General features: G+C 37.6%; 2 protein-coding genes across 3 annotated transcripts in view; both read left to right on the plus strand.

The window, feature by feature from the left end:
• The window catches only part of LOC138715021 (chymotrypsin-like protease CTRL-1), a 106,743-nt gene extending 99,638 nt beyond the window's left edge, over positions 1 to 7,105 (plus strand). For both annotated transcript variants that reach the window (XM_069847418.1, XM_069847419.1), the window contains 3 exons: positions 3,804 to 3,901; positions 3,999 to 4,084; positions 5,335 to 7,105. In XM_069847418.1, the coding sequence (XP_069703519.1) occupies positions 3,804 to 3,901; positions 3,999 to 4,084; positions 5,335 to 5,929 (779 nt within the window). In that variant the 3' untranslated portion in view covers positions 5,930 to 7,105. The remainder of the gene's footprint in view (positions 1 to 3,803; positions 3,902 to 3,998; positions 4,085 to 5,334) is intronic.
• A 2,390-nt stretch (positions 7,106 to 9,495) lies between these two features.
• The window catches only part of LOC138715717 (serine protease 33), a 60,549-nt gene continuing 57,795 nt past the window's right edge, over positions 9,496 to 12,249 (plus strand). The window contains exon 1 of the mRNA XM_069848773.1: positions 9,496 to 9,590. Within this exon, the coding sequence (XP_069704874.1) occupies positions 9,496 to 9,590 (95 nt within the window). The remainder of the gene's footprint in view (positions 9,591 to 12,249) is intronic.

Below are 12,249 nucleotides of genomic sequence, written 5' to 3' on the forward strand. Positions count from 1 at the left end.
TATTAATAATGTTCGTTGCTTTATTAAACTCAAAATATATTAAAATGGCTTCCTTTACATGCAAATTTTAAAGACTTGAAATCTAGAGAAAAAATAAACTCAAATTATAAAGAAATTAATCAGTAATCACTAGCATACGGTACGTTAACATGGCTCGAGATTATATTACTATAAAAAAACCGCCTAAGAAGCACCAGAAAATCGTGCCATGTAGTTTGAAAATCCATTGGTCTTATTATTGTAACCTCTAACTCATTTCATCAATATTATTTTAAAGTTTCAACGAATAATTAAAGAAAAACATCCCCTTAACCGACTGGCTAATCCAGTGTGTAAAGCAGACATCAAGTTGTGCATAAGTTAATGTAAGTTTTTGGGTTGTGAGTTCCCGGGCTTCTGCGGCATCGTCTCAGTTGCTGGAGCTGACGTTTCGACCATACTGCTGTGGCATTCGACAAGGAAAACTCAGTGCGCAGAAACCAGCGGGCGTGATTGTCTCGCGTTCCCGTCCCCAGCATGCTCTCACGCCTACTGCAGGGAGGTAAGAGGGTATAGCATGAGCGCCGCGAGGAATCCGAGCTGAGTTTTCCTTGTAGGATACTTATAGCAACTGAGACGACGCGGCAGAAGCCCAGAAACTCACAACACATGAACAGCAGCAGCGGAAGCTCACGCCAACTTTCAATATAAGTTTTGTTTGTGTCAAAATGAATGACTGTTAATCGTTGTCCGACAAAAACTATAAGAAGGGTGATCTGAATGACATATTTTTCACGTACGTGTAACAACTGCAAAAAAAAATTACTCTTCATTTAAAATATTAATCTACGAAAAGGCGTAGTTTTAACATTAATTCGTGATTTCAGATTCCTATGGTCTGCTCAGGTTGAAACAAGTAAGCCCAAGATTAGAAGATTAGCTCCGCCGGAGTTGTGAAAACTCTAGAGTAATTTTTTTTCCGTGAATAACTAAAAATGCATTGATTTCATTCTGGCAGTTAAAATTAGTAATATGCGTTACAAGAGCGGTATATTGAAGTTTTCATGTTCAAGGAAAAGTTTGAAAAAGCGAAACGTAGTTGAGCTTTTTTAATTTCCAAGAATTGAAAGAAAACATACCGCTCGTGCATCGTACATTATTTTGTGCGAAGATCGTTTATTACATACCTGAAGGAGGAATTTATAATTAGTTGCAATGAAATCTCCATCTTGGTTTCTGTTCAATGACGGCAAATTTGCAAAACAAAAATATCTATCTTCAACATTGTTGCTTTAAAATGTTTTCTGTGTTTACTATACTCCAGCAGGCCGTGATATACGTCTGTCTTCCCCCCCCCCAGTCTATAAATGCGAACTTAAAAGAAACGGTAAGGTTATGTAATGATTTAGAGTTTACTTAATTTTTGCAAATATTTAAAAACAATAATTAACAGTGCAATTTAGGTTAAATTGCAGTGGTAAGTTTCCAATTTATAATTATTACTATATTGAACGTCTCTAAAAAATAATATGTTAAAAGCCTAAAGCAGTAAAATGAATATGTCACTTAAGCGGTAAGAAGAGGGAAATTGTTACGTGTGTTAGGTTGGGAATACTGAATGTGGAATTTTAGACTTACCGCGGATTGGTTTTGTGCGGAAACCAAGCAAATACGCACGATCTCGCACAAAAGTAATTTTCTGGCAGATAAATTAGGGAATGTCCAAACAACAACGATTCCCGCTTGGGCTGATTACCTGGTTGGGTTTTTTCCGAGGTTTTCCCCAAACCGTAAGGCAAATGTTAGGTAATCTGTGGCGAATTCTCGACTTCATCTCGCCAAATATAATCTCAATATCACCAATTTCATCGACGCTAAATAACCTCGTAGTTGATATAGCTTCGTTAAATAATCAAGTAAAAAAACTTCTTTAAGAAGTTCCGGGTAACTTTTCTATACAACTGGATTACTCTTCTATTTTTATATATTTCATAGAAAGAATGGCCGTGGATGAAAGCAAGGTGTCTTCATGAGATTATCGGATTTCAACAATAGAATCCAGTGCAGGCTTAGACTTAAGATAGTGTGCTGTTTTCATTTCAGAAAATATGGAAGAGGATCACATCATTATTTTTCAACATCAGTTGGGCTACCTGACTGATATAAGCCCTGAGTAGTGTGTATGAATTGGAAGATCGAATTCTTATTCAACATTTTGTCAGTTTAATCGTTTTTAATGTTAAATAATCCTACGTTAGGTTTATGGTTACATCGTTTTATTTATTTACAAATATTTAACATAATTTCTCTCATAACCTATACTAAACTAACTACAGTCATAGTTTCATATAGCTTATATGAAAATTGGTTTCAAATATATTGGAATCAAATAATGTTATGTGTAAGTGTAGGCCTATATATCCCGAGTGATTCACGTACCACTTCTTTTCAGTTTAATAGAACCCTGCATTTCTTTGTGCACTCAAAATTGGGCTACCAATTTCTTGGAGATTTCAGCGCAAGGTTAGATATATTAAATTTCTCTATTTTACAACGGAAGGCTTTAGACCTCCCGACGATAATCGTCACGAAACTTTTTGGGGTGAACAAGCATAAAACCAAAGTAACTGGTGCGAAGTGCGGCATTTCACAATCGTCAGTAACCCTTATAACATGGTTCATAAAAGTGGAGCGCGCCTATAATGTTTGCAACCATAAAGTGTCGAACACAATTACTGAAATCGACTTTGATCCGTATTGATCACCATGTCGACATCGATTTCATTAGTTGTAATGTAGTCGGTTACTTCGCATACAAACTATAATGCTCTAATCCTCACAACTGTGTAAGAGTAACATCCCGCATAGGACCCGAGACACGTGTAGGCTCCATTTCTAGCTCTCGTTACCTAAACACAGAGTATGCTATGGACGAAACGAACACACGTGCTTTTTCCTCAATCTTTCAACTACTACTGACGTAATTTCCATTGGTCAGCGTCATTCACTTCACAGTTCTGTCAACCTGTGTATTATTTATGAAATGACCCTTGTATAACGGGTTGACGGCAAATAATTGTTAAATATTAGTAGGGGAAAGGGCAGTCAGTTAACCAAAGAAAATAGTTTCAACATACCTTGATTAATCACAAATGTGACTTGGTCTCGTCAGAATTTACAGAATTTGAATTCGTATTCATTTGCAGAATAAAAACAAAACTTCGTGGATATAAAACAATCTGAAAATTCTGAATTTATAGTTTACATAATTCTAGTATTATTTGTTTAACACGTATTTTTTTACCGAGCTTCCTATACACCTTTACTTTGGACTGCAACTAATTGAAGAACCACAGAAAATTATTGGATTGTATTAAAATTCTTAAGTAACTCATGCAATACGTAGTTACTAGTATACTCAGGAAATTTTAGGAGGAAGATTCTCTAGAATAGACGTAAGTCAAAGAATAAAACTTAATAGGGAATTCGGACTACGCTGTGGTAAGATACATCTAAACAATTACACACCAAATTATATGAAGGTAACAGAGGTTGTTCTCTTATAGGAACAGAATCCATCAACACTGAATATATTTCACTCAACTGATATTGTATCCACTTTACGAGCTGTATCAACCATAAAACAGAGTAATTCTATGCAAATCTCTATAGTAGCATGGCTAAGCTTTTTCAATCTTCATAAATTCCAGTCTGAGCACATGTATAGAGCTATTCTTTTGTTTTATACTTCCTAGTAACTTCAATCTCACACATCTTTTGAACAGGACCTTCGGCACATATCTAGTTTCTTTTGTTTTACGCAGGATGCGGGGTTTCTATCGGCAAGCTGGGGCCTAGCCTGGGGGCACAGCGTCGCATTGTTGGGGGGGACGAAGCCGGGTTTGGAAGCTTTCCCTGGCAGGTACGTCACAAACAATAGCAAAGCGTTGTTGCTTATCACAAAGTCTCTCTCTCTCAGCCCTCTTTTTTTGTCTCTTTCTTCCTCTCTTTCTCCTCAGGCTTACATTCGCATCGGATCCAGTCGCTGCGGTGGGTCCCTCGTGAACCGATACCACGTGGTCACAGCGGGGCACTGTGTCGCCAGGTGAGTGAGTCAATAAGGTGGAGTATGAGAGAGTATCACTAAACTAGACCGAGCGGTACAGTGAGTGACTTGACTGGTTAGTTTGAAACTGAGTAAGTGAGTCAGTCAGAGACGTGGTCAGTTTGAGAGTGAGTGAGTCGGCTGGTTAGTTTGAGAGTGAGTGAGTGAGTCAGCTGGTTAGTTTGAGATTGAGTGAGTGAGCCAGCTGGTTCGTTTGAGAATGGGTCAGCTGGTTAGTTTTAGAGTAAGTGTGTGAGCTGGTTAGTTTGTGAGTGAACTGGTTATTTCGAGAGTAAAAGGTTAATTTGTAAGTTAGTGAATTGGTGGCTTTGTAAGTTAATGAGTGAGCTGGTTAGTTTGTAAGTTAATGAGTCATATGGTTAATTTGTGAGTGAGCTGGTTAGTTTGTGGGTTAGCGAGTGAGTCAGCTAGTTAGTTTGTGAGTTGATTACTTTGTGGGTTAATGAGTGAGCTTATTAATTTGTACTTTAGTGAGCTAGTTGCATTGTAACTAAGTTAGTGAGTTAGTTGCATTGTTAGTTAGTGAACTTGTTAGTTTGTAAGTTAGTGAGCTAGTTGCATTGTAAGTTAGAGAGTGAGCTTGTTAATTTGTAAGTTAGTGAGCTAGTTACATTGTAAGTTAGTGAGTGAGCTTGTTAATTTGTAAGTTAGTAAGCTAGTTTCATTGTAAGTAAGTTAGTGAGCTAGTTGCATTGTAAGTTAGTGAGTGAACTTGTTAGTTTGTAAGTTAGTGAGCTAGTTGCATTGTAAGTTAGTGAGTGAGCTTGTTAATTTGTAAGTTAGTGAGCTAGTTGCATTGTAAATTAGTGAGTGAACTTGTTAGTTTGTAAGTTAGTGAGCTAGTTGCATTGTAGTTGGTGAGTGAGCTTGTTAATTTGTAAGTTAGTAAGCTAGTTGCATTGTAAGTAAGTTAGTGAGTGAGCTGGTTAGTTTGTAGGTTAGTAAGTCTGATGGTTAATTTGTGAGTTCATAAGTGAGTTGGTTAGTTAAAGAACTAGTGAATGAGCTGGTTAGCTTTTAAGTCAGTGAGTGACTAAGCTGCTTAGTTTGTAAGTTAGTGTATAACCTACTTATTTTGTGAGTCATTGTATGAGCTGGTTTGTGAGTGAGTGAATCAGTGAGTGAGTGAGTGAGTGAGTGAGTGAGTGAGTGAGTGAGTGAGTGAGTGAGTGAGTGAGTGAGTGGGGAGATGTTAACGGTTGGTTGAAAGTTGTGTCTATTTCGCGCAGGGCGTCCGCCCGACAGGTCCAGGTGACGCTGGGGGACTACGTCATCAACTCGGCGGTGGAGCCCTTGCCGGCCTACACGTTCGGGGTGCGCGAGATCCGCGTGCACCCGTACTTCAAGTTCACGCCGCAGGCGGACCGCTTCGACGTGGCGGTGCTGCGCCTGGACCGCCCGGTGCAGTACATGCCCCACATCGCCCCCATCTGCCTGCCCGAGAAGAACGAGGACTTCCTGGGGCAGTACGGCTGGGCGGCGGGCTGGGGCGCTCTCCAGGCGGGCTCCAGACTGCGCCCCAAGACCCTGCAAGCCGTAGACGTGCCCGTCATAGACAACCGCTTGTGCGAGCGATGGCACAAGTCTAACGGCATAAACGTTGTCATTTATGAAGAGATGATGTGCGCGGGCTATCGGGGCGGAGGCAAGGACTCCTGTCAGGGAGACTCGGGGGGCCCTCTCATGATGGAGAAGGCGGGGCGGTGGTACCTCATCGGCATCGTGTCGGCCGGCTACTCGTGTGCCCAGCGAGGTCAGCCAGGCATCTACCACAGGGTGGCGCACACCGTCGACTGGATCTCCTACATCGTCAACTCCACGTGACAACAGTGAAAGCCAAGTGAAGTTACTTTCGGGCCCAAATCAGCACCTCGTTAAGGTGTGAGCAATTTTAGTAATGGCTTGATTGCGAAGATGAACTGCTAAGGAAAGAGTCTACAGTACGGAGATTGGAGATATTAATTTCTCCCATAGCTTTATTAACCACGTTATTTAAAAACAAATACAATTTTATGAACCTTCTCACCATTCATAATGCAACTAATGTCACAAATTCAAGAAATATCCTGGTTACAGGTTTATCGAAATAGCACTTCAGAGGGCATTAACCAAGTCTTCTAAAACTTTATTCGCGAACATTTTATTACTGACAACCTGTAAATTACGACGAAAAGTCAGAAAGGAAGGATTCAGAGTGCAACATCTCTTGCTATCCAGGCCATTTCAATGACAAGCACATTTCGCTGAATTCCGCATCAGCAATTATGTTTGAATGCAAATTGTTCTTGCTGGCTGAGATAGCAACTTCGACTCATTTACTCCGTGTTTTACGTATTTATTAAGTTGAAAAGTAATTTGTTGTTTTGTAACGCAATTAGAAAATATTATTCTTGAATTTATATTCGTAAATAACTTTCATATTAAAAATTACAATACTGTTCATTTCCTCTAATATTTTGCGTCCGTAAATTGCATGACTTCTCGTATCTCGCAAATATACCTGCAAACGCTTTTGAACAAGGAGGCCCCACTTTAAGGTTGTCAGCACGCACCACATCATAATATTTATTACATTGCCCGCATTATGTAGGCTACAGAACTATCTCCGTCACTCTTACGACTTGATTATAAGTGAAATGTGTTGTGCAGTGTCTGGGATGTCTGAAAGACGTATCTCAAACTATCGGCTATGACGTCACAAGACCTGCAACCACCACACCAATCACGAACTTCCATTGTAAGACTCAAGGTCTGGTATGAGCTCTCAGGAATATGAACATAATGATGATGCAATGAGAAAAGATTCGACATTTTAAAAATTGGAATGTAACTTTGTCATCATGTGAGGAATAGATTGTTGTAATTGGTCCAAACAATTGTAATAGTCTATTCCTCGACAGATGAGTCGCCACTGATTGCTAAAGTCTGTGAACCATGCGAAGTAGAATTTGTTATGTATTTATGTGTACAAATGAAAATACACTACTCTGAACAGTTGAAATATAAAGATTTTTTAAATTTTTATGAAAGCGCTTACAGATTGGGAGGCGAGACCTGGCATGTGAGCTGTGCGATAGGGGAAATAATGAGCTATCAGAAAGAGGGTTTATTTCATGATGGTTAATATTATTGTACGAATCTACTGACACGGAAGTTCATCTCAGATTAAAACCTATCTTCCCCCTCTGTACATATTGGTAATATAGCCATGGTACATGATAAGGTCACATGTGGACAGGTCTCGCCTTCTCTACTGTACTTAATTTCCTACCTTCTTCCCCTCGTCTTCCTTCTCCCCTATTAAGGCCTAGATTTATTTAAACATTTTCTGGTCAGTAATATCTATATCCGCAAAACCTCAAAGAGATAACAATCCCCACAACCGTAAAAATTGACAAAAATTGCTAAACGTTTACTAGCTCTAGAAAAGGATGTGACAACGCTGTATAGACTGAGTTCGTACCATCTAGCAAGCAGATAAAAATGTGTTACTTCGATCTCTCGACTTGTTCCGGTCAAATGTCAGTAACTTCGTCGTATCTTTTGCTTTGATTTTAGTGTTACTTGTTTATGTAAATCAACTATTAACCATATTTTTACTCTACGGCAAATTTTAGAAAAAATTTAATGTTACGACTCATTTACTTTTTATAGATTTTAAATGTGAATACGACAGTAACAATAGAAAGAATTATATGGTTCAACGGAAGAATTAAACATTCCATCAGAACTGATCAATATGGTAAAGCTAATGACGGAAAATACAAAGAATAAGGTTAAAATACAGTCACACCTGTCAAGATCATTTTTAACATATAATGGGATTCATCATGGAGATGCATTGGCATGTCTTCTCTTTAATATTGCCTTAGAAAATGTGATTCGGAAGTCTGGAGTACAAGTCGGAAGTAATATTTTTGTTTTTTATAAATCAACCCAGGTAATGTCATTTGCGGACGACATAGTCATCATCGGTAGATCCTTAAAATATGTGGAAGAAGCATTTCTAGCTCTTGAAAAATCAGGTAAAGAAATGGGAATGGTTATCAACGAGGTAAAAACCAAGTACATGGTGGCAACTGGTGGTAAAGCAGACAGTATACAGATAGAGAATTATAAATTCGAAAGGGTCGACAAATTTAAATACCTCGGATTCTTGGTTACAAATGACAATAACATGTCTAAGGAAATCTCAAACAGGTTGGTATGTGGGAATAGAGCTTATTTTGGACTAAAGAAATATTTTAAATCACATGCCCTTACACAGAAAACAAAAAAGCACCTTATACAAAACACTTTTGAGATCAACCCTGATATATGCTTCAGAAACATGGACTATTTCTAAGAATTACGAGAGAAGACTTGCAATTTTTTAAAGAAAGATTCTTCGAAGAATATATGGTCCAGTTTTTGAAAATGAATTATGGAGAAAAAGATATAATGGGAAATTATATAACATGTTTAAAGAGCCCAATATAATAAATATAATTAAAACCAATAGATTGAGGTGGGTGGGACATGTAATGAGAATGGATGCATCAGAACCTTGTAAAAGAATTCTCACAAACCTCGGAGGCTAAAGGAGACGAGGACGACCACATCTGCGATGGAATGACGGAGTGGAGGAGGATCTTGTAAGATTGGGATATAGGGAGATCTGTTGCACAGGACAGAGACAGATGGCAACGCCTACTGAGGGAGGCAGGGCTCATAACGGGCTGTAGCGCCGATGATGATAATGATGATGATGATGTGTATGTAAATGCATTTTATAAAATCTTCAATGAATGAAGGTAATGATTGCATTTTTAAAAATAGTTTTAAACGTCGGAAACAGCGATCATTTGAAAGCGATAACATTGGCAATGCACTACTGTTAAAACTGTACGGAAATAATTATTTTTCAGACTATATTCTGCGCTATTAGCCTATATCGACACTGAATCTGTGTTTCCTCCTCGTTTGTAGGAATCATCTCCCTCCCCTACAACCTTACCAAGAATAACAAATGGAGCTGAGAGTATTTATGTATGTATAGTCCGACCATCGGATCTGTGCCCCCGTAAGATATGTGAACTGAACATTAATTCCTTTTCAGCTTCGGCAATTCATTTCTCTCTCTGTATTCCTATTTCTCTTTTTTCTATCCCTCTCTCTTTCTCTCCCCCACTACTCACAATTTTGAGCCTTCTTGCGGGACAGTTTATTTGCACTTGCAGTCCAGTGTTGTCAACTCAACATGAATACTGTAGCACGGAGTGGTGAAAGAAGTATTATTAAGCAAGTAATAGCATTTTGCATAAATCAATCCGCGTCATTAGACCTACTTAAATTAAATTATGAATAAGTAACAATTAACCTTACATTATTATAAGCAATATTCAAGAGACATGACACTGTTTGACGGAAGTTTGGCAACATCCCTATTCGGCAAGTTTCGTGGCCTGCTGTTTGACATACTGGGACAGAAAAAGGGTGGAATGGGGTGAGTAGAGGCGTTAACTTTTCCAAGAACGACGACAGCGCTGAAGGGTCATAGATCCGATGGTCCGACAATACTATCCTATCTAATGCCGACCCACTTCACTTTACGTGATTCGGGTTCCACATATTGCGGATAGATGGCAGGACTGTGACCCGTTTTCTAGCTGCACACCACTTCGGTGGGCCACGTTGTCCATATGGAGCTGAGAGTTTTCATCGATATTTTAAAAGTCTATTTTATTACATAAATCCTTCAGTTTACTATGTGCTAGGCCTATATGAATACACAGTTGAATTTCAAGGAAAAGTTATGTGAATACAAATTTATTTATTTATTTATTCTGGTGTAGTTAAGGCCATCAGGTCTTCTCTTCCACATCACCAGGAATACAAATACAATCATAGAAATAAACAGAAAAAAATACGCTATATACAAAGTAAAGCTACACAAGAAATAAAGAGAGAGAAAAAAAACACTATAAACAAAGTAAAGCCACACAAAAATATACACAGGTTGCAGTCACACAAACTTTATATGAGTGATTAAGTATCATAATTAATTCTATCCTAACTAATTAACTAACATAAACAAGAAACTTGCAATTTTAATCTAGATTAAAAAAGAAAAAGAAAAAAAACACAAATCAGTACTTCTAGCAATGCCTATCGGTATTTTAACCAAAAACGCTATAATTATACACACATAAAATAAATTATTAATATAAAAATTATTCATTAATAAAGGAATATATAACAAATCAAGAAAATTAAAAAACATTAACTAAGACAAAATTTTCCAATTTAATTTTGAATTGTGATAAAGTCCGGCAGTCCCTGACGTCATTAGGTAACGAATTCCAGAGGAGAGGTATTTCTACAGTATAGGGTTTATTGCGGCGACTTAATATTTCAATTTATGCGGAAGTGCACTCTCACAACAAGAGTACATCAAAAGATCGTGCTTCAACTTCAAGTTTCTTCTCAAATATATTTTGTGCGACGTTGCCACAAAGTACGATTTTTCCGATTTTTGCCCATTTCTCAAGTTACCTTGTATTTCGATTTTGCCCTACACCTTTTGCGGATTTAGTCCCTTATTAGTGGGCGTTTCCGATTTTGTGTCTGCATCTCTGCTCGCTACAAAATGTTGCTATTATAACATGCTAAATTATCTTAAAATCACTCTAACCAATTTCAAACTCTTTCATTACTTCATTCCAACCTATTTTAAATTTATTTTAATATTTTTCTTCTCTCCAGTGTAATCTTCATATTCGCTTAATCATTTAATTTAGTATGATATATGGAATTTTGTTTGTCATAATAATTTTGCAAGATTCTCTTCTTTTATTTACAGTATTTGGTATTCCTTTGTTTTCTCTTTTGAATAATTTACTGGATGAAATTGGATTTATCAGGGTACTATTCCTATAAGTACGATAAAACAAAACGTACAACAATATTTTGTTTCTTTGTGAATGATTTAAAAAAATACATCGTGTTAAAATTGGATTACGGATTAGCGATATCGTTTTATAATAAGAGTTTTTCCTATGATTTAAAGGTTAAGTTACTTAGGATATACTGTGTTTTATTATAATTTAGTCATAAAACCTAAAGGTTTCGATCGTTCGCCTAAAAGATATTGAAAATTTCATTCTCAACTGTATTAACATGGCCGTGACAGGTTTGCATCCATGGTATATCAGGTAGAAATACGATCACCTCTCTGAAAGTTTTACAGATATATGTGACTTTATTAAGCAATATATATACAGATGTATTACACTATCAGAATTTGCCCTTACATCCCGGTCTACGAGTCATTTAACAGTACGTGCTGTTCAAAAACACGTGTTACTTTGTAGATTGCGTCTCCCTCAACTACGATTAAAATCCAACCCTCTTCATAAAACATGCATATTTTAATATGCAAGTGGTATTACAAAACACATTATATCATATACCCTACCTTAACTTATTAACAGTCATAAAAGTGAATAATTCAATAGTCAGCATTGTCACTTCGTCAGTTGGTGTCATAAAATGCAATAGCCGATGTACTAAACTGTCTTGCTTTGATTAGGAACAGTCCAATCTTTTGTTCGTATTCTCTATTCCCCATGAGATGAAGACATGCAAGCAAAACTCTATTCCGACCTAGCATCGAGGTCAGTAAAGTGAAGAAGTGCGTGCTGCTATTATGCTATGCAGCGCTGCTACATGTTGCATTTAATTTTCTCGGTAAGCTCAAAATTCTGAATAAATTATTGGTCGTATCAAAAACACTATTATATAAAATTTGCTAATAATGACTTGATCTATAAGTCGTGTCAATTAATGTAATCTTACGTTCCCTTCCATCCCGCGTATCTAGCTCTTCTCTTAATACTACAAGTTCTTTTATCATAACTAACCTACCTGAAAAATAGCATTTTCATTTTTCCTGTAATGAATTGTTGCATAGGTCTACAAATTCAGAAATTTAATGTGCGAACATCTAGGATTGCTCGGTCACAAGATATGATCGACGAATGACCTCCAACAGGTGGGGTGGAACTCATGATCAGTGGACTGCGCTCCAGCGTGGCTTCGAATCCCTCTTGATTACTTTCTGACAAGGGAACTCTGTCACATTCCCGCCTCCAATTACCATAACA

Source organism: Periplaneta americana, chromosome 15 (genome assembly GCF_040183065.1).
Source record: "Periplaneta americana isolate PAMFEO1 chromosome 15, P.americana_PAMFEO1_priV1, whole genome shotgun sequence".
NCBI classification, from domain to species: domain Eukaryota; kingdom Metazoa; phylum Arthropoda; class Insecta; order Blattodea; family Blattidae; genus Periplaneta; species Periplaneta americana.